At 46.8% G+C, this 21,475-nt stretch overlaps 1 protein-coding gene and 1 non-coding gene across 5 annotated transcripts in view; both read left to right on the plus strand.

Annotated features, from left to right (window-relative positions):
* CHD4 (chromodomain helicase DNA binding protein 4) overlaps positions 1–21,083 on the plus strand; it is a 21,461-nt gene extending 378 nt beyond the window's left edge. The window contains exons 2-40 of one of the 4 annotated variants that reach the window (XM_041410836.1): positions 441–606; positions 2,575–2,702; positions 2,885–3,076; positions 3,438–3,556; positions 3,973–4,214; positions 4,299–4,426; positions 4,557–4,692; positions 5,136–5,317; positions 5,441–5,680; positions 6,415–6,618; positions 6,705–6,910; positions 7,143–7,274; positions 7,582–7,678; positions 8,065–8,256; positions 8,344–8,544; positions 9,493–9,630; positions 11,547–11,668; positions 11,779–11,952; positions 12,252–12,393; positions 12,854–12,985; positions 13,099–13,216; positions 13,429–13,553; positions 13,846–14,083; positions 14,204–14,376; positions 14,541–14,721; positions 14,798–14,908; positions 15,074–15,162; positions 15,248–15,381; positions 15,872–16,016; positions 16,210–16,375; positions 16,734–16,843; positions 17,061–17,193; positions 17,341–17,418; positions 17,534–17,671; positions 17,766–17,874; positions 18,205–18,337; positions 19,931–20,126; positions 20,228–20,403; positions 20,515–21,083. In XM_041410836.1, coding sequence (XP_041266770.1) covers positions 510–606; positions 2,575–2,702; positions 2,885–3,076; positions 3,438–3,556; positions 3,973–4,214; positions 4,299–4,426; positions 4,557–4,692; positions 5,136–5,317; positions 5,441–5,680; positions 6,415–6,618; positions 6,705–6,910; positions 7,143–7,274; positions 7,582–7,678; positions 8,065–8,256; positions 8,344–8,544; positions 9,493–9,630; positions 11,547–11,668; positions 11,779–11,952; positions 12,252–12,393; positions 12,854–12,985; positions 13,099–13,216; positions 13,429–13,553; positions 13,846–14,083; positions 14,204–14,376; positions 14,541–14,721; positions 14,798–14,908; positions 15,074–15,162; positions 15,248–15,381; positions 15,872–16,016; positions 16,210–16,375; positions 16,734–16,843; positions 17,061–17,193; positions 17,341–17,418; positions 17,534–17,671; positions 17,766–17,874; positions 18,205–18,337; positions 19,931–20,126; positions 20,228–20,403; positions 20,515–20,532 — 5,775 coding nt within the window. In that variant the 5' untranslated portion in view covers positions 441–509 and the 3' untranslated portion in view covers positions 20,533–21,083. The remainder of the gene's footprint in view (positions 1–440; positions 607–2,574; positions 2,703–2,884; positions 3,077–3,437; positions 3,557–3,972; positions 4,215–4,298; positions 4,427–4,556; positions 4,693–5,135; positions 5,318–5,440; positions 5,681–6,414; positions 6,619–6,704; positions 6,911–7,142; positions 7,275–7,581; positions 7,679–8,064; positions 8,257–8,343; positions 8,545–9,492; positions 9,631–11,546; positions 11,669–11,778; positions 11,953–12,251; positions 12,394–12,853; positions 12,986–13,098; positions 13,217–13,428; positions 13,554–13,845; positions 14,084–14,203; positions 14,377–14,540; positions 14,722–14,797; positions 14,909–15,073; positions 15,163–15,247; positions 15,382–15,871; positions 16,017–16,209; positions 16,376–16,733; positions 16,844–17,060; positions 17,194–17,340; positions 17,419–17,533; positions 17,672–17,765; positions 17,875–18,204; positions 18,338–19,930; positions 20,127–20,227; positions 20,404–20,514) is intronic. The other 3 variants (XM_041410837.1, XM_041410838.1, XM_041410839.1) reach the window with 3 other exon arrangements.
* Positions 16,403–16,541, plus strand: LOC121339374. The gene has a single exon (XR_005953172.1).
* Positions 21,084–21,475: the final 392 nt, after the last annotated feature.

Raw genomic sequence — 21,475 nt, forward strand, 5'->3', positions numbered from 1 at the left:
GGGCTGGGCCAGCGCTGCGGTGCCAGCCCGGGGCGGGCTGGGGCTGCTGGCCAGGGCACCGCGCTGACAGCCGCCCCGCTGGCCCCGGGGCTCCCTTGGAAGCCCGGCTGCCTTGCTTGCCTCGCTGCCTTCTCCCGGCCTAAGGCGCAAATAACCGAGCGCACCCGGCTGCAGAGGACGGGAGAGTTTTCCTTTAGGACAGCTCTTTTGGCTTCTTCGCCAGCGACGAGTTGCTGACTCAGTTTAATATCTAGTGTCTCCAAAGCCCGCTTTATCACAACTCTGAACTGATACTTGCTGCCAGTGGTTCTATTATCCGTAGGCTCCAAAGCCAGTAAAGTTGCTGTCTAAGCTTTCTCACAGATCCTCTTAGTAGCACTATTGCTTGGGAGAACGGAGTTCAGGTTTGCTGTAACTTTCTCGTTTTCTTTTCAATGAAGTGCTGGCCAGACTGGCAAGAAGACGACAGACAACCTGTGTAAGCCCAGGCCTCCCCCAGTGTGGAGGACATGGCTTCGGGCATTGGATCTCCATCACCATGCTCAGGGGGCAGTGATGATGATGACATGGAGATCCTGTTGAACAACGCTATCCCCCAGCATCCAGGTATGGGGAAGCCTGCAGGCCATGCATGTGCAGTGGCGATAATCTTGGTCTCAAGCTGAATATGTGAAATGCATGATGTGTTGGGGAATGTTGTTTTGTTGGGCTTTTTTTGCTGCAAGTCACATGTATGTTTTTGATATCCGAATCCCAGGGTTACTTTGAAGTGAGAAGCTCGAGGCTTTGTGTCAGGTGGCGCTGACTTTGTTCCAAGCCATTGCAGGTTGTCAGGGCCTGTGCTTGCAGGAGGTGTGGAGGGTGGAGGCAGAGTGTCCAATTCTGACAGGGTACCGAAATGCTTGCGAGTTTCAATTTTCATGAATGGGGAGGGGGAAGAGGAGGTAGTATGTGAAAGGGCAGGTTGCCTGGCTTGCTTTCATCTGGGAACTAAGACCCGGCTGACGTCCAGAGAAAACTGCCCTGGGCTGTTGCGTGACCCACTTTCCTTCATCACCACACCCAATTATTGAGGATTCTTACTCCGTGCTGCTTGCTCACCTTTGCTTTTTTTTAGTCTATGTATCTTGCTTTTTCCCTTGTATTTGTATGCTCATTGTCAACGTGAGGCTTGAGTTAGAGTCCTGGGATTCTTTCTGGTGTGCTTTTTGTTGTTGCTGCTGTTGATGACCTGCTCTGTGGACATGCATTGGGATTCTTCACTTCCTTGTGAAAAAGGAGTGATGTATATAGTCAATTGTAGGACAAGTGTGGGATTTCCTACTAACTCATGCTGGAGGGTTGTCTCATATATGAGAAACGTAACTGGAGGAGGGAAGATGGTGTTGTGGAGTTTAGGATTTTTGTTTGTTTGGCATTTTTTTCTTAAGCCTTGTCTCTGGAGTTTTCTGGCATCTCTGAGATCTTGGGCAGCATGGGACTATCAGTAATGAAAATCTATTTGCAAAACAACTGGTAAAATTACTGCAAAATGGAGAGGTTTAGGTGATACCTTGGAAAGGGTGAGTCATTTGAGGCTCTAAATCAGAACTTGGGGGAGAAGATGCATGATCCTTGAAGGACCTGGTGTTGCAGCACCATGGGAGCAAAGAGACATCCATTGGTTGGGAGGGAATATGGCAGGGGCCAGGTATGGGACTCCAGGCTCTGAGACCTCTGTCTGTGCTGTATCAACCCCAGCTGCAGTAGCTCCTCTGACCTGTGGCCTCCTCCATGCTGCCCAGCTCGGGTGGTCAGGAGGCCATTTTCCCTTGGAGGGAGAAGGAGTGACTCTGGCTGTGTGCGGTGGGCGGGGCGGCAGGGGAGGGCGGGTGGCCGCGCTGCTCCCGCAGCCTGCCACAAAGAAGGAAGGGCTGTCTGGCTGCCTCTGCCCCCTCGGGCCAAGGGCAGCCAGGAACGGGGGCACACAGATGGAAGTGTGCACTGGTGCTGGGGAACTGGCGTGTGTTCTGGCCAGGCAGTCAGCTTGCTGGCTGCTGGGGCTGGGGGAAGGTTCTGTCTAATCTGGATCAGAATAGAGTTGCTGAGTAACAACTTTCCTATGGAGGAGGAAAAGTAGTGGCTTACTGGCCTGTATTTTGCATGCAGCTGTAGGATGTTCTGTACTGCTGAAGAGGCTAGATGTCTTTTTTTTCCCTGGAGATCCATGGACTGAAACAGTATCCTACTCAGGTTCTCAAATGAAGTCACTGTTTTGCCCCTTCTAGATGTGGCCATTTGTTTTATGCTCTTTCCTCTTTTTCTTGGCTTACGGCAAACTTCTTGTCCCCAAGTTCTGAGGGCAGTTTTGCTTGGAGAAGCAAGATTGTGGAAATAGGTTGTGTCGGGAGGGGGATAAACAGTGTTGGTGGTACCTTAGGATACAGTTTTTGAGTATCTGTTGTGAACAGTAAGAGATGTAACCACCTCTGTAAGTACGTAGCAAGAAGCAGACAAGTTGATCTCTGTGAAGGGGGGCTATACTGTACTAGGCAGAAGGGGGTTGAATGAGACATGTTGCCTCTTCACATCCAGAACCTGAAGAAGAGCCAGAAGAAGAGCTTCTGTCAGAGGCTGACACTCCCAAAATCAAGAAGAAGAAGAAGCCCAAGAAACTGAAGGAACCCAAAGTTCCCAAGCTCAGCAAGCGTCAGAAGAAGGAGGTAAGAAAAGGGATGCCTAAGGTCACACTCTAAAATGTGGATGTGTAGGGTGAGGGTGCTTATTGTTATGTTGGCTGATAGCAGCAGTCTTTTGAATGAATCCTGTAGAGCTTGGGGAGAGAACAGTGTTTAGTGTTTGTCCAGGGTATTTTCTCATGCCTGCTCTCTCCCTCCCTCCCCAGCTGGGGGACAGCTCTGGTGAGGGGAATGAGTTTGTGGAGGAAGAAGAAGAGGTTCTGCGCTCTGACAGTGAGGGCAGTGATTATACCCCTGGGAAGAAGAAGAAGAAGAAATTAGGACCCAAGAAGGAAAAGAAAAACAAAGCTAAGCGCAAGGAGGAGGAGGAAGAGGAGGAAGAAGATGATGACTCAAAGGTAACAAGCTACCCTGCTGACTGCTTGCTTCTCATTCCCATGTTGTATCTGATATGGGGGATCACTGTGCTCTCCCTTAGTGATTGCACAGGGAGTTGGGACTGTGTAGTCTCTTCTTCCACTAGACCCTCTTGACTTCCCTTTTTTCCCACCTTGCATTCTTCCCTCTCTACTACTTTAAACACACATGGAATTGATATTGAATCCAAATACTTTTCCCATTTCCACTGATCTGCTGTTTCTGCTGTGTCCTATGGTAGTGATAAGTGGATGCAGGGGAAAAGAATTCCCTGGGTCATATGTGGAATGTGGAAGATGTGTGGAAACTCTGCTCAGAGTTGCCATGATTCTCTCTTCATAGGAGCCGAAGTCATCTGCTCAGCTCCTGGAAGATTGGGGCATGGAGGATATTGATCACATCTTCACAGAGGAGGATTACCGCACACTCACCAACTACAAAGCTTTCAGCCAGTTCGTCAGGTGAGCTGCAAGCCTACACTTGAAATGACTTGGGAACAAAAAGAAGAGATGGGACAGAAACTAGATTCCTTGATTTTGGAACCTAAGGCACACTAGTGTAGTACCTAGAGTGAAAACTGAAGCAACAGTAAAATAATTGATCCCCAGCTTTTTTGCTTTCAGTCATCAGGATGGTGCGAATTCTCCCAGTCCCCTTTCTTCCCTACTGTGCTAAATTCCAGTTTTTTGCCCCCAAACATTTCCATCTTTCACAATAGGGAAGGATGAGAATGGGGAGATTCTTTGGCTGTCGAGATCAGAAATTAGAAAGGAATTTAGTTTGAGATAAAGGCGCTGATGGGGGTGGTAGTGGGGAGGAATAATCTAGATTTCAGGGTGGTTCAGTAACCTTTCCTTCATTCCTTAACTGTACACAGGCCACTTATTGCAGCCAAGAACCCTAAAATAGCAGTGTCGAAGATGATGATGGTACTGGGAGCCAAATGGAGGGAGTTCAGCACAAACAACCCCTTCAAAGGAAGTTCAGGTGCATCTGTGGCAGCTGCTGCAGCTGCAGCTGTTGCAGTAGTCGAGAGTATGGTGACAAACGTGGATGCTGTCCTGCCACAGCCCCCTGTAGATGTGCCACTCAGGAAAGCCAAGACAAAGGAGGGCAAAGGTGAGATGGAGAGTCTGGCAGGAGGATAAAACGTGAGTGGTGTCAAGGCCGTAGCCCTTCTGACTCTGCCTCCTGTGTTCCCAGGACCCAATGCCCGGCGGAAGCCAAAGGCCAGTCCTCGTATTCCTGATATCAAGAAACCTAAAACAAAGAAGGTGGCACCACTGAAAATCAAACTGGGAGGGTTTGGTTCCAAGCGTAAAAGATCATCAGTAAGTGATGCTCCTTTCTTGACCTTGTGAGGAGGAGGTCATGATGTGATAGTAATCCTGGGGGTGTGTCTGATTGCTGCTCCCCAGCATGTGTGTCTGAGTAACAAAGCTTTTCTCTTACCTACCTCAGAGTGAAGATGATGATCTGGATGTGGAGTCAGACTTTGATGATGCCAGCATCAACAGCTACTCTGTGTCAGACGGATCTACAAGCCGTAGTAGCCGCAGTCGCAAAAAACTCAAGGCTGGGAAGAAGAAAAAGAAAGGTAAAGATACTTGCCAACAGTTGGAGACAAGCACAGCTAAGTTTGTAAAAAGATTAGAGGGTAGTCTGTATAGAGTATGGTGTTTAATAGCATACTTGACGGAGAATTGATTGTGAAGGAAGAACCTGATACTATTTTGAATAAGGAAAAGGTTTTCAGAAGTTCTTTCAGGAGTTCTTTGTTAGGGAAACAGATGCAGTACTGAATTTTCCTGTCCTTAACTGTACCTTTTATTTCATGGGTGGAAGGGGACACAAAGGGACTTGTTTTGTTCCTGTTTCCAGGTCTTCCTCCTTGCCCTGTTTACTTATATGGACTAAGAGTTTTGTATTCTGGATCTCTAGATGGATCTCTATGTTGGCTTTTGGGAGAATACCCTCCCTGGCTGTAGGAAACCTGTGCCTGTGGCTTGTACTGCGGTAACTCCTCATCACCCTCTGCAGGTGAGGAGGACTCCACAGTGGCTGTGGATGGCTATGAGACTGATCACCAGGACTATTGTGAGGTGTGCCAGCAGGGAGGAGAAATTATATTGTGTGATACCTGCCCTCGTGCCTACCACATGGTTTGCCTGGACCCAGACATGGAAAAAGCTCCAGAGGGCAAATGGAGCTGCCCACACTGTGTGAGTATTGGATTCCCCAAATGGTGCAAGAGGATCATGTATGAGGGGGATGTCAAGTGGCTTGGGGTTGTTTCTGTGGTAAGGAAATAATCACTTTGTTTTTCTGATTTCCCTCTCCCGTAGGAAAAAGAGGGCATTCAGTGGGAAGCAAAGGAGGATAACTCTGAAGGTGAGGAAATCCTGGAGGATGTAGTGGGGGATGCTGAGGAAGAGGATGACCACCATATGGAGTTCTGTAGAGTCTGCAAGGATGGAGGAGAGCTGCTGTGCTGTGATGCCTGTCCTTCGTCCTATCACATCCACTGTCTGAATCCCCCACTGCCTGAGATTCCCAATGGAGAATGGCTGTGTCCTCGCTGCACTGTGAGTTTCTGCTAGTACCATTGTCTTACTGCTACAAGAGGTGATTGATCTAATCCCTTTGGATCATCATATTTCTATGGAAATACATGGTCCTTTGAAGACTGTCTCCTCACACACTTTTGTCATAAAGCTTAAAGGCCTGACTTTTTGTAGCTGTATTGTGCCTTGATTGCTTTCTCCAGACAGTGGGAAGAGCTGGGCTACAGCCTTTGAGTCTCAAGAAATTTGCCCACATGCAGGGCAGTTGGGCAGTTTTTGGTCCAGCATGCCATGCATCACTTTTTCGCTGCTGTATGTGTGTAGAGGCAGGAGAACAGGTGAAAGCAAATTCAGTGCTTGAAGTAATTTAAACTGATGCTGAGACAAACTGGTTTTGCACTGTTGTAAGCTTTGTAATGCTAAGACCTTTCTTAGCAGATGGTTAGGAGAAATATCATGCTTTTCCAGAAAGTTCTTGAAATAGTATAAATGATGTTCATTGGTTTCATAAAGTGATGAACAAAAGAGAAGCTGCTGAAGTTGGGCCCTTAGCTCTACAGCAAAATATTTTTTGCACAGACTTGCAATGAAGTTGTAGTTGGGCAGACTGCTGGGCTCTTCAAGCCTAGCAAATTCTGTCTGTGTAGTGAAACCATAAAAGTGACTCTCGTTTCTGCTCCTCAGTGCTTCCATGTTAGAGTACATACATGATGTATCTATGGACACGATGTATCGTGCTCTGTTTAACTTCCCAGTGCCCAGCTTTGAAAGGAAAGGTGCAGAAGATCTTGATCTGGAAATGGGGTCAGCCCCCAGTTGGCCCTGCACCACCACGCCCACCTGATGCAGACCCTAATGCTCCACCGCCAAAGCCTCTGGAGGGTCGGCCTGAACGGCAGTTCTTTGTCAAGTGGCAGGGCATGTCCTACTGGCACTGCTCCTGGGTGTCGGAGTTGCAGGTGAGTGGAGGAACCTAACCGTGGCGTAAGGGAGGTTGGACAGTTGAGGCTGAAACACCTACTGACTGCTCGTGTCCTGACTGCAGCTGGAGTTGCACTGCCAGGTCATGTTTCGTAACTACCAACGCAAAAATGACATGGATGAGCCGCCCTCGGGAGACTTTGGAGGGGAGGAAGAGAAAAGCCGAAAGAGGAAAAACAAGGACCCCAAATACGCTGAGATGGAAGAGCGTTTCTATCGATATGGGATCAAGCCAGAGTGGATGATGATCCACAGGATCCTTAATCATAGGTAGGGGGTGTAACAAAGAGGATTTTCAACAAAGACCTTAAGCAGGACTAAGGGAGAGGGGATGAGCTAAACTGCAGTATGACTGGGAGAAACAGTGGGAGTTCGTTGTTGGTATGATAGACATTGTTGTTCTGTTTCTGCTGCTTCACTAAGAGTGCTTCCCTTCCATTTGAATGGACTGGGGGAATACTCCCATCTCACTGTGCTTGAGACTTACTGGTTTCTTCTGCAGTGTGGATAAGAAGGGGAATGTCCACTATTTGATTAAATGGAGAGACCTACCCTATGACCAGGCATCCTGGGAAAGTGAAGATGTGGATATTCAAGATTATGACCTCTACAAGCAAGCCTACTGGAATCACAGGTAGGAGAAGTATCTGGAGGTTGTTTTCCTTTCTCTTCCCTCAAAAGAAAGTACTTCAGTATGTCAGCCTCCAGCACTGGCTGGATTAATAGATGGAAATGGGCAAGAAGCATCTTCTTGTTGCTGGCTCCTTATGCCTTTGGGCAGGGACCTTTTGCCTCTCTACCAGTTCATGAAGGTTCCAGCCCTGTTCTCTTGTGCCTGTTTGAGTTGGGTGATTGCCCTCCTATTCGCTGCAATAATTTTTGCTCAATCTGTTAATAAAAAGCCATTAAGCTTACATGTACTTGGGATTGTGTCTGCATAGGGAGCTGATGCGAGGTGAAGAGGGCAGGCCTGGTAAGAAGTTAAAGAAAGTGAAGATGCGGAAACTGGAGAGACCCCCTGAGACTCCCACAGTAGATGTGAGTTATTGTTTTTTGCTTTGGAGCCATCTGATAGAGCTGCTTATTTTGGGATGCCTGCAGTAAATAGGAAACCGAAGAGTGAGCAGCATATGATTTGGAGGTCCCTCATAGCCCAAAGAATAAATGGCATTGGAGAGCCTTCAGACAAAGGTCCACAGTGTCCATTGGGTCAGACTCCCTAGCTCTTGCTGAAAGGATTTTACAAAAAGAAATGGCTTCTTGTTGGATGCCTTTGGCCATTTGGAAACTGGGTTTGATGCTAGGCCGGTTGTCATCTGTGAAGCCTCATTTGTACTGGTGAATATAAGGGTGGCTAAGAAAGGACTCTTGTTAGTTATCTCAATGAGTGAAAGGATTCCAACTCTTCCTTCTTTCCACTACAGCCAACAGTGAAATATGACCGGCAACCGGAGTACCTCGATGTGACAGGGGGGACTTTGCATCCCTACCAACTGGAAGGGCTGAATTGGCTCCGCTTCTCCTGGGCCCAGGGCACAGATACAATCTTGGCTGATGAAATGGGTCTGGGAAAGACTGTGCAGACAGCAGTGTTCCTCTATTCCTTATACAAAGAGGTGAGTGCTGGGAGGTCACTGCCCAGGGAGAGTCTGCCTGTGTTAGTGATTGCAGCCTTCTCATGCTCCTACTGCCTCTGTTTGTAGGGGCACTCGAAGGGTCCCTTCTTGGTGAGTGCACCACTGTCCACAATCATCAACTGGGAACGAGAATTTGAGATGTGGGCCCCAGATATGTATGTAGTGACTTACGTCGGGGACAAAGACAGCCGGGCCATCATCCGTGAGAACGAGTTCACTTTTGAGGATAATGCCATACGTGGAGGCAAAAAAGCATCCAGAATGAAGGTACAGAACTCTGCTTTAACACAAGCCTGAATTGAGATGCATTCAACTGACGTTCAGCAGCTGAGATTCAGATACTCTGCTGTCCGTGAGGACTGATTATGCTTGTAGTTTCCAAGGGGCAATAACTGCAAATTGATGACAAGTGGACATTTAGACTCTTGATACAGACTGTTTTAAACACTCTTGCTAGTCTGAACTGATTTAGTACTGGAGAAAGATAGTTGACTAAGGTAATACTGGCCCTAGGCAAGTCCCTCTGTCTTCCCTTACTTAAGTTGTGCATCTTTTCTACAGATAAAAGTTGATGTTGGAATTGCCACTGTGTGTAAAAGACATATATACAAAAAAAGTATGAACCTTTTCATCCTGAGGAATTGGCTGACAGGCCATACCCAGACGTGAGAAATTGCAATTTGTGCCCAGACAGGAAGGAAGACCCTGACCTAGGTGGCTACTTCTTGTAGAACTGAAGTCTTCCTAGTAAAACCAAGATGGAAGCTAAAGCATTTTCAGTGGCAGAGGCGGATAGACTCATTTCCTTCCTTTGAAATGGAACAGCCTTAAGTACTAATAGTAATTTAAAATTCCATGGTAAACTATTTATTTTTTGAAGTCTTAGCTTTCTGATGAGCCACTCTTCTCCAAATCTCAAAATCTGAATCCTCTAACATGCCTCTACTCACTACTTACTTGTTAAACATCTATCTTAGAGTATTTGGCATCTGTCCAAAAATAGCAGGTACTGAGGGGGTTGAGGAGACTTACATGTGTTGAGAGCAATAAGGAATTAAAAGGCTAAAATGGTTGGGGCAGCATTTTGGGTCTTGTGACAGGAGACTGCGGATATGAAAGTTTTTGATGTGCTGTTGACCACAGCTCATCAGGATGACTTTATGGAGGAACACTACATCCTCTATCCCATTACATCTTCATCCTTTTCCTTTGCAGAAGGAGGCTGCTGTCAAGTTCCATGTGCTTCTCACCTCCTATGAATTGATCACAATTGATATGGCCATACTAGGCTCTATTGACTGGGCCTGTCTCATTGTGGATGAAGCTCACAGACTGAAGAACAACCAGTCTAAGGTACAGGGAAGCATAGGTGGTTCATGGGCATGGCATATGTTGCAGGGGAGAGAGACAGCTCTTAGTCTATTTGTTCAGTAGTAAATTTGATGTGTTAATAAAAAGAAAAATCAACAGCTTGCATTTGGAGATCAATCATCATTGGCAACAGCTTTACACACATCACTGGTTAAAACAGCTTTCTTTCCAGGTGAATGGGCAGTTGGTCTGGACTGAAAAACAGAAAAACCTGGATGTGGTTGTTGCTTTCAAATATAAAATTATTTCTCTGAAAGCATTGCATACCTGCACCACCTCAATTCTGTAAAGGTTTACCATGCTCCATGAGCAGAATTACCCTGCTTCCAGAGTGGGCTTGCTCTCTGTGTTTATCTGGCTTTGTAGCAGAACTAATTAGATGTTACAGAAACTGAACATGGGCAGAGGTGTTTAAAAATGCCTAGGTAGGTGCAGAAAGCCATATTACTGCTTTAATATGAGGCTGCACCTTAACTAAGCTTGTTTGAATTGAGTAGACTTGACTGTACTTTGTTAATCCAGCCCCTCCCTAGGCCTTGTGCCTTAATTCTGGTATTGATTTGTCTGTCTTCAGCTGGATTCTAGCGCTCAGTATGCCAAAAATTATTATTGGAAAGCCGGTTTTAGAGGTTCTTGGAGACTAAGAGAAAATTGCTGCTTGATTTCTTTTTTTGTTTGTTTTGTTTAAATGGCTTTAGTGTTTTGGATCTTGGCATGAGGTATCTTCCTGAGACATCACAGCTGTGCTTGCAGTTCAGTTTCTAGATCTTATTTTATTGTAGGCACTAAGACTGCATGCCATTCTATGCTTAGCATTGAAGCCACTGGAAGTAGGAATGAATGCTTACTATTAATATTCATTAATTGAAAGAGGATGTAAAGGCTCAAGGTCACACTATGACACTATGCAGAACCATTAAATCTTTTTCTACAGCAGTTTCCTGTCCTATAAGAACAGCTTATAGGTGTTTGGCTGCAAGATAGATAGGTCAGATGCTTCTTGACAAATTTGGGTCATCTCCCAAAGTTTTGCAGATATAATGAGTAGCTTCCACATTTGATTCCAAAATAAAAATATTTTAACTATAACTACATAGATAAATCCCTGTGGAGGCCACTAGAAGTGCTTTTCTGGTGCAATAACCAAAACACAAGTGATTTGTTTTTTGTTTGCCATCTAGTACAGTTCCTTTCATTAAGTTTGACCTTGTATCGTGCTAAAGTGTAAGATAAGCAAAGAAATGGCCAAACTGGTAAATAAATTACTGCTTTACTGTCAATTTGTGCAGGTGAGCATGGTACACTTGTGCTTCTCAGTGCAGTACTTTAAGTGCTTACTGCATCTGTCTGGAATTACTTCATTTTTGTCAAAACCAGTGCAAATTACCTTCAAGACACCTTGGCAAACCCTTAGCTCTTTTTCTCCCCTGCTTGTTCTGGGCTCTGGAACACTGCCAGGAGTGATATGAATAAGAAGAGTGACTTAGTTATTTCTAGAATTCTCAAGGCAGAGTAGTTGTAGGAATGTGGAACACTAATTTAACAAGAAAAAATACATAGTACAGCAGTCTAGAAATGATTTGTGGTCTGAAAGACATTGTAACTTGTAAGAGCAGAGGAAACCTACTCGCACCTGATGGCTCAGAGGATTTGCTGGAGTCATGGTTTAGCTATGCAGAACAATGATCCAAATAAGATCAGTCTAGTAACCCTGACTGGAATGTGAACTACTTGGAACTCTTGTCCAAACAGCTGATGTGATCTAAATTGAACCCTAGATTGGTGTCAACTTTCTAGTTTTTTTTTTTTTTATAAGCCTATGACTTAATAAGCCTTTGATGTATTTGTGTGTGTTTTGGTTTATTTTCCCACTTTCTTCCCTGCTCTCTCCTTTCCAGTTCTTCCGTGTGCTGAATGGTTACTCCCTCCAGCACAAGCTGCTGCTTACGGGAACTCCCCTGCAGAACAACCTGGAGGAACTGTTCCACCTGCTGAACTTCCTGACGCCCGAGAGATTCCAGTATGTCTTGCAGTGCCAGTCAGCCTGCCTGTCTTGTCATTCCTTTCCCCTCACTTGCTCTTTTGCTCTTTTTCCTTTGTGCTGTTTGCTGAGTGTCTGTTTCCCTGCAGTAACTTGGAGGGCTTCCTAGAAGAGTTTGCGGATATTGCCAAGGAGGATCAGATCAAGAAGCTGCATGACATGCTGGGCCCACATATGCTGAGGCGTCTCAAGGCTGATGTTTTCAAGAATATGCCATCTAAGACTGAACTCATTGTCAGAGTGGAGCTGAGTCCCATGCAGAAGTGAGTGTGGGGATGAAGAGAGCACCTGCTGTTGAGCTACTGTTTCTCTGCTCTGCATTTTAAAGAGGATGCTGCAACAGCCTTATCCTTACTCTACAGGGTTTTCTGCATAGTGGGCTGCTGCTAGAGCAGAGGAAGGACTAATTGTGTGCTCTGGTGTAAGGGATAAAGAGATAGTGAGTGCCACTGGCAGAGCCTAGGTAGTAATGCCAGAAGCTGAGCAGAGTTTAGCAAGAGAAGAGTAGGTTAGTCATTCTCATGACAACTGTCTGAGTTGTTTTATTTTTTTTTGTTTTCAGGAAATATTATAAATACATTTTGACAAGAAACTTTGAGGCACTGAATGCACGAGGTGGCGGTAACCAAGTCTCATTGCTCAATGTTGTTATGGATCTGAAGAAGTGCTGTAACCACCCCTACCTCTTCCCTGTGGCTGCTATGGTATGTCCAGTCATTTATTCTGTATAAGCAAATTCCCTGCTGGCTGTTATCAGGAAGCCAGTTAGCTCCCTAGGTGAGGCATGGAGAGGTTCCCATTTCTCTCCTTTTGCTTCTATGTGTTTTTTTCATCCTGTCTTTATTTAGACCCAACATGCTGGAAGGCCATTTCTTTTCCAGCACATTTATGTGATCAGTAGGGGAGCTATCTTTTGATTCATGTGAGGTGGTGAAGACTGTAAGAGTAGGGACTAAGTAAGAAAAGAGGGGAGGGTATGTAGGAGTCAAATTGCAAGAGAACAGGGACAGGGTAGCACTGATGTTTCATACAGGCAGTGCTGTACCTTGTGGTTGTGCCAAGGTCAGTGGAGCCAACATCAGGTGAGGACTAAGGCCAAGTTACATCCCTTGAAGCTGTTTTTGTCCCTTGCACCTTATTCCCTCTTTCCCTTTTTCTTTTTAGGAAGCTCCAAAAATGCCAAATGGCATGTATGATGGTAGTGCACTTATTCGAGCCTCTGGAAAGCTGTTGCTGCTCCAGAAGATGTTAAAGAACCTGAAGGAAGGAGGTCACAGAGTGCTCATATTCTCTCAGGTATATGGAGAAAAACCTTTAGGCCTTGGAATACTTTTTCTGAGGAAGAAGTCTGTTGATCTGGTATCCACGTGTCCCTCACTCTTCTGTGGTGGTGTTTTTCTTGTATGCAGATGACTAAAATGTTGGACCTTCTAGAAGACTTTTTGGAACACGAAGGATACAAATATGAGCGGATTGATGGGGGAATCACAGGGAACATGCGTCAGGAGGCTATTGATCGCTTCAATGGTATATAGTAGCCTGCTTTTTCTGTAAAATGAAAGCTTGCCTTGTATGTGCTTAATACTCATCATGGGGTTGTTGGGCCCCAAGTCTTCTATTGCTTTCCTGGAATCTTAAATTAGCAATTCCCTGTCAGGTGATGTGGGTCAATTGCAAATCCTTCTTTCAATACTGCACACTCTTGATTACTTTTGTTCTCTTTTTTTTTTTAATCTAAGCTCCTGGAGCTCAGCAGTTCTGCTTTCTGCTTTCAACTCGAGCTGGGGGTCTTGGTATTAACTTGGCCACAGCAGATACTGTGATTATCTATGATTCAGACTGGAACCCCCACAATGATATCCAGGTGAGTCTGAATGGGATCACTCGTTATGGAGTAATCCTGAGGAAGAGGAGACATTAAATCATCAGAAAGAGTGAAGTAGTGTGAAACTTCCCCTCTAGAAATATGCAAAATTAGAACAGTGAGGATGGGTAAAGATGGGAAGTGAAATAGTAGAGGAATCTTCTAGAGTACAGCCTTCACTAATGCTAAGAGCGAATGTGAAGGCAGGTGGGAGGCTTGTGGAGGGAGGAGGGGTATATCAGACCTGCTGCGTGTGCAGCTCTAGATTGTTCTGAGCACATCTCTTTTCTAGGCCTTCAGCCGTGCACACAGAATTGGACAGAACAAGAAAGTGATGATCTACCGCTTTGTGACAAGGGCCTCAGTGGAGGAGCGTATCACTCAGGTGGCCAAGAAGAAGATGATGCTGACTCACCTCGTAGTGAGACCAGGGTTGGGCTCCAAGACAGGCTCCATGTCCAAACAGGAACTTGATGACATTCTCAAATTTGGCACTGAAGAGCTCTTCAAGGATGAAGCTACTGAGGGGGGTGAGTGCGAGACTGTAGACACAGTGCTGATTATAGCTCTACAGAGAGGGTCTGTGGTGGCGTTCCCTTTCATAGTCCAGTGAGATCCATACAGCAACAGTGCCTGTGCTCTTTTTTCAGGGGATAACAAAGAAGGTGAGGACAGTAGTGTCATCCACTATGATGACAAAGCAATTGAGCGTCTCTTGGATCGGAACCAGGATGAAACAGAAGATACTGAACTTCAGGGCATGAATGAATATCTCAGCTCCTTCAAGGTGGCCCAGTATGTGGTTCGTGAGGAGGAGATGGGGGTGAGTATGAGGTGGATGTCAGCTAATACAATCTCCTGAGTGATGGAGGATCAATTAAGTTAATTGAGCTCTGAAGCTTTTAAGGCTAAGCAGGCAGGCATATATCTGCTATGACAGGCTGGGACTTGGAGCATAGGGCCCTAAGTTTGTTGCCTCTCTGGCAGGAGGAAGAGGAGGTTGAACGGGAAATTATTAAGCAGGAGGAATCAGTAGATCCTGATTACTGGGAGAAACTGCTCCGTCACCATTATGAGCAACAGCAGGAGGATCTGGCCAGGAATCTGGGCAAGGGCAAACGTATTCGCAAGCAAGTTAACTACAACGACGGCTCGCAGGAGGATAGAGGTACAAATCCACAGGACCCTGAGGGAAAAACGGGTGTAAGTATATGTTGCTGGGAAGTAACGGAGTAGCGTCTCAGGCTCACGTGCTGTTTTTCTTTCAGACTGGCAGGACGACCAGTCAGATAATCAGTCAGACTATTCAGTTGCTTCTGAAGAAGGGGACGAGGACTTTGATGAGAGATCTGAAGGTAAGTTCTACTGGAGTCAGAGTTCCTGGGTCGCTTTGAGTGCGGAAACAACTGGGACTTGATTTGGGCGATTTATACGTTTTGTGGTGCTCTGCTGCTGGGGCAGTATTCACACAGCAAGGTGCTGTGCATTGTCTCTTTACTTAGCTGCGTTTCTCTCTTCAGCAGCTCGTCGGCCTAGCCGCAAGGGCCTGAGAAACGATAAGGATAAGCCTCTGCCACCCTTACTGGCCCGTGTGGGAGGGAACATCGAGGTAAGTTGTACCAGGGAAGGCATTTGCATCCCAGCTGCTCCTGTGTTCCTCTTGATATATCCCTCTGTCTGCTCCTTCATTCTAGGTGTTGGGTTTCAACGCTCGCCAGCGGAAAGCCTTCCTCAATGCTATCATGCGCTATGGAATGCCTCCTCAGGATGCCTTCACCACTCAGTGGCTTGTTCGGGACCTCCGTGGCAAGTCAGAGAAAGAGTTCAAGTGAGTTTGCAGTAGTCAGGAATGGGAGAATGACAGCAGCTAGGCCTGTTGGGGAAGAATGAGAATTGGGCCTTTTCTTGGAGACTTCGTTTCCTTAATGTATTGGTTGATTCTTTATGGGAGAATGAAGTATAAGCTGGCATTGTTGTGAACTTTCTTGCTTGGATCTGACTCTTCAGTCATTTACCAAAAGTAAATGCTTTTATAGGAGTAGCATAGCTCTGCAAGCATGTAATAAATACTCTCCCAGAGTCTTCCTTGATTTTATGATTGCTTCTGGCTCAGGACTCTTGAGTTAGCTGTATGTCCTCTATTTATGTAGTGATTCTGTTAGGAAATTCTCCCTTGAAGGAGCCTGGAGCCCCAGAACTTCTTACCATGAGTTAAGAGTCTTGGGGTAATTTCCCTTTTGTGCTGGAAGGGGTCTGACAAGGCATGTCTCCAGCTAATGCAGTTTATGGACAGATGGCTTGTCTCTCCATCGCTGCAGGGCCTATGTCTCGCTGTTCATGCGCCATTTATGTGAACCTGGAGCTGATGGTGCAGAGACCTTTGCAGATGGGGTCCCACGGGAAGGTCTTTCTCGACAGCATGTCCTTACTCGCATTGGGGTCATGTCACTTATACGCAAAAAGGTAGGTGCCTGGCGGAGCAATGTGGCCTTTGCTGGCCATGCATACAGCTGTAGTCACCAGGGTCTTGAGTTGGAGGGTTAGCTCTTCTTTCACACCTGCCTTTGTTGTGTGCTCAGTGGTCTGCCTCTGCAGGTGTAAGGATGGGTTTTGTATGACTCCTCCAGTGATACGTCTTTCTCTTCCTCTTGTGCAGGTGCAGGAATTTGAGCACGTGAACGGCCGCTGGAGTATGCCAGAACTGGCAGAGATAGAGGAGAACAAGAAACTTTCACAGCCCAGCTCACCCTCCCCCAAAACTCCAACTCCTTCGACACCAGGGGATACGCAGCCGAACACACCAGCCCCCGTTCCTCCACCTGGTGAGGGCTCCCCTCTTGCACAGCCCTGCGTCCTGACCTTAGCCTGGCTGTTCCCCTCACCGGAACTGTGGTGGTGGGGCCTGGGGGTGGACGCAGATCAACTTACTCTCATGTTAGGAGGGCTGCCAAAGACATGTGCAAGCCCTTAAAGGCAAGAGAGGACACTGGCTTTCCTGGGATGAGCTGACAGCAGTGAGAAGCCTGGCATATTTGTAGTGGGCAGGAAGAGGGGTCATGTTAGTTCCATTTTGATGGGCCTGATGTCTGGGAGCAAAGAAGTGGTCTTGGTAGTAGGGAAGACCTTACTGATTTGCTTCTCTTTTGTCTGCTGTGCTGCTCTGGCATGGGGAATACACAGAAGATGGAGTAAAAGTAGAAGAAGGAGCTAGTGCTAAGGAGCAAGGAGAGCCTTCTGAACCAGAGAAGGAGCTCGGTGCCTCTGCTGCTGAAACAGAGGCCCCTATGGAGGTGAGTTTTGGCTTTCTTGCCTTGTAATTTCTCTACTTCTGCTTCCTCTTCATTTCAGCTGAGGCAGAGATGAGTTTTTATAGTGATACTTGAAGATAATTCTCTGGTCCTCAGAATTGGCCTCACAGTTTTGTCTTTGCTTTTCAAATGACTGTGACTGTGTTCTATTGTCGTGCACTGCTGTACTTTGTGTCTCACTGTTTGCTGTCCTCTGCAGTGTGCTCAGCCTGTGGAGACACCGCCCCAGGAAGCAAAATCCCCAGTGAACTCCACAGAAGCAGATGAAAAAAAAGTAGAGGAAACAGAAGTGAAGGAAAGATCAGATGAACCAATGGAAGTAGAAAGCAAAGGTACAAAGCACTGAATCCTAAAGAAATAGGCTTGAATGTAGAAAATCAGTGGGAAGTTACAGTATAGTATTGGGTTTTACTGGTTGAACAACAAAACTGTGGACTTGTTATAGTCTGTGCATCTCATGTTCCCCTTCTTTCCTGCAGCTGATGTGGAGAAAGTGGAAGACAGAGCAGCTACTGAAAATCCCCCTGACCCTCCTGTAATCACTCTGGATGAGAAAGGTGAGGCATTATGGCTCCCTTCTCTTCCTTAACCCTTCTTCTGCAAGGATTCATTGTGGGTCCAACTTGTTGCACTGTCTGCCATGTTTGTATTAATAATTTCCTGTGTGTACAGATGAGAAAAAGGACGATGATAAGAGAGATGTGGTGATGCTGCAGAACGGAGAGATGCTGAAAGAGTCAGTAGATGAAAGGCACAAGAAGGCAGTAAAGCAGCGCTTCATGTTCAACATAGCAGATGGTGGTTTCACTGGTATGTGATCTTTATCTGCTTGAACTTGTTTATAAGCTCCTGCTTATGTTTGTGAAATAACTTCCAACTGTTCTGGTGTCTCTTGCCTTTGCAGAGCTACACTCCCTGTGGCAGAATGAAGAGCGGGCTGCCACTGTCACCAAGAAGACCTATGAGATCTGGCATCGGCGTCACGACTACTGGCTCCTAGCTGGGATTATCAAGTATCCTTGCCATGACACACACATTCTCCCACCTTGTACATAATTTGTCACGGTGAAAGTGACTGTTCTGGATCTGACTGGCATAGGTTAAGTGAGAGAGTGCTTTATCTTCACAAGAGTGAACGTGATGGTGGGAGGGGGAGTTTCCTGCAGCGTAGTTAAAACTTAACAGGACATAGTTCTCATTCCCCTTTCCTGGTTCGTGTTCGTCCCCTCTCTGTACCCCATTTCCCCACTCCCTCTGGAGAACCCTCTGGAGAACAGTATTGCCTGGGCTGTGTATTCCCTTGTTTTCACTGCCTTTGTTTGCCTGAGCTCATCCCATCTCAGTCATGGCTATGCCCGTTGGCAGGATATTCAGAATGATCCACGTTACGCCATCCTCAATGAGCCCTTCAAGGGTGAGATGAACAGGGGTAACTTCCTGGAAATAAAGAATAAGTTTTTGGCAAGGAGATTTAAGGTAAGGGTTTCTCTTTAGTGTGATAACTGCCTGGATCTCTAAGAACAGGTTCTTGCAGTTCTGAGTTTCCACCAAGAAAGTGAAAGATGTATGCAATGCCTTTTGTTTTAGGGGTAATAAAAAAGCACTATATCTCAGGATCATGCTGTTGCTCCACAATAGGAGCTCCCTTTTTTCTGGAAGTGGTACTGGGGAGCTTGGTTCAGTGCTCTATCCAAATGTTTACTGAATAACTGGTGAGGAAGAGGCTTAAGGTTCAAGTGGCTGTTACAGTCACAGCTTCTGCTCCGTCTGCTACAACCCCCTCCGTGTGCCTGAACGGAACTCTGGTTGCTTAAAGGGCTGCCTTCAGTCTCTACTTCATCCTCTTCAGGAGTGAGCATAGCTTAGTTGTGAGAATGATTTATGATCAGGTAAAAGCCATGTAGGTCTCAGTCTTGGGGCAAAACACTGATTGACTATAGACTGAATGATAAGTTCTGCACTGACAGGATTCCAGCTCCAAATCCTTACAAGATTTTAGACTCTTTCTATAAATAGGATGGAATACTTTTCCCTTGGGTTCTGTCCCATTTGCCTAATAACTGGTGAGGAAGAGGCTTAAGGTTCAAGTGGCTGTTACAGTCACAGCTTCTGCTCCGTCTGCTACAACCCCCTCCGTGTCAGTCATGGCTATGCCCGTTGGCAGGATATTCAGAATGATCCACGTTACGCCATCCTCAATGAGCCCTTCAAGGGTGAGATGAACAGGGGTAACTTCCTGGAAATAAAGAATAAGTTTTTGGCAAGGAGATTTAAGGTAAGGGTTTCTCTTTAGTGTGATAACTGCCTGGATCTCTAAGAACAGGTTCTTGCAGTTCTGAGTTTCCACCGAGAAAGTGAAAGATGTATGCAATGCCTTTTGTTTTAGGGGTAATAAAAAAGCACTATATCTCAGGATCATGCTGTTGCTCCACAATAGGAGCTCCCTTTTTTCTGGAAGTGGTACTGGGGAGCTTGGTTCAGTGCTCTATCCAAATGTTTACTGCTCCGTCTGCTACAACCCCCTCCGTGTGCCTGAACGGAACTCTGGTTGCTTAAAGGGCTGCCTTCAGTCTCTACTTCATCCTCTTTAGGAGTGAGCATAGCTTAGTTGTGGGAGTGATTTACGATCAGGTAAAAGCCATGTAGGTCTCAGTCTTGGGGCAAAACACTGATTGACTATAGACTGAATGATAAGTTCTGCACTGACAGGATTCCAGCTGATTTCTCCAAATCCTTACAAGATTTTAGACTCTTTCTATAAATAGGATGGAATACTTTTCCCTTGGGTTCTGTCCCATTTGCCTCGTAAAGAATGTGTAAAAAGAATCAAGAGGAGGTAGAGGAGTTGTAGTAGTCTGTTAAACCAAATGTACCCGGGTTGTCTTGTGTATCTGACTTTGCTTTCATGAAGCCCTTGTTGTTTTGGGCTACTCGGTAAAACCAGCTGGTGAAAGGAGATTCAGCTACAGAGTCTCACGGGTGGGGAATTGGATCAGGAGAGACTGGGAGTACAGACAAGGCTCCCTCTCAGGCAGCTGCTGAAAGACTCATTCCTGCCCCACCTTGCAGCTCCTGGAGCAAGCGCTGGTGATCGAGGAACAGTTGCGGCGAGCTGCCTACCTGAACATGTCCGAAGACCCATCCCACCCATCCATGGCTCTGAACACACGTTTTGCAGAGGTGGAATGCCTGGCTGAGAGCCACCAGCACCTATCCAAGGAATCAATGGCTGGGAATAAACCAGCCAATGCTGTGCTGCACAAAGGTAATGCGGTGTGTTAAACAGGGGTGGGATAAGTGTTCAGCAGTGCTGTCCCCTCTGGGGTGTCCCTTTCCCGTCCGAACAGATGTCCCTTTCTCTTGTAGTTCTGAAGCAGCTGGAGGAGCTTTTGAGTGACATGAAGGCAGATGTGACCCGCCTGCCCGCCACCATTGCCCGCATCCCACCCGTGGCAGTGCGCCTCCAGATGTCGGAGCGCAACATCCTCAGCCGCCTGGCCAACCGCAGCAGCGAGCCCCCGCCGCCGCCCCCTCCCCAACAAGTACGTACCCGCTCTGGTCAGTGAGGGAGCTCTGCGGGGAGGGGGCCTCCCTGGGCCAGCCTGGGCTCTGGTGACAGCCCCTGAGTCTCAGGTCCTCCTCTCGCCCTGCAGGTGGCCCAGCAGCAGTGAATTCCTGGCCCAGTGCTGTTGACCTTTCGGCCAAGCTGAAGTGACTCCCCTAGCCCACCCCTTCACACTCTACCCCTCTGCCTGACATTCCTGACTGGGTGCTGTTTCCCTCCATGGAAGCTGCTGCTCAGGTCTCTGGAAGGAGAAGAAACTCCTTCCTCTGCAGCCAGCCCGTTGGAGCAAGGAGTGTGTTTAGGAGAGAGGGGGATGGATGTATGATGGACTCTGTATATAGTGACTGGAGGCCCCAGCGCCATGTCTGTTACATGGAGAACCTGGCTGCATTGCTCGTTGCCTCCGCCTGGAATTCCAGTTTTCGTTCTTAATTTTATTTTGAGTTTGTTTACTGAGACAAGTGCGCAGGCAAGACCAAGCAAAAGCCAGGACAGAGACAAAGCTACCTCCATCAAAATCCTTTTTAATACAAAAACTGACCGGACTTGTCAACTACTAAGCAGCTTGAAGACAAAAGCAAACAACAACGAAAAACCAACAAAAAACAGAGCAAAACGTTGATAAAACTGAAAAAAATAAAGTTTCCTTGTATTTTATTTTGTTGTCTCTAGTATCATGAGTGTACTGGGGTAAGTATGTGGTCTCAGCGTTGAAAGAAGATGTAGTCATGTCTTTTTGCTGCATCAGAGCAGCTTTTGGGGTGCCCTACACCTCTGAGGAGGGCAGTAGCTGCCCCAACCCTGGCAGTGTTTAAGGCCAGGCTCTATAAGGCTTGAGGACCTTGGTCTCAGGAGCGGTGTCCCTCACATCCATGGATGTTGGGCTAGATGATCTTTAAACCTCTGCACCCCCACCGTAACAGTCTCTGATTCTGTGACTCCTTTCCCCCTGCACCACGCCTTTCTCTGCTGCCTGCCTTGCGCTGTTTACCCCCTGCCCCGGCTGCAGGACCCGCCCGAGTGCCGGCAGGCCCCTCCCGGTGCCGCCG

This window comes from Onychostruthus taczanowskii, unplaced genomic scaffold, assembly GCF_017590055.1.
Source record: "Onychostruthus taczanowskii isolate IOZ18803 unplaced genomic scaffold, ASM1759005v1 scaffold34, whole genome shotgun sequence".
NCBI classification, from domain to species: domain Eukaryota; kingdom Metazoa; phylum Chordata; class Aves; order Passeriformes; family Passeridae; genus Onychostruthus; species Onychostruthus taczanowskii.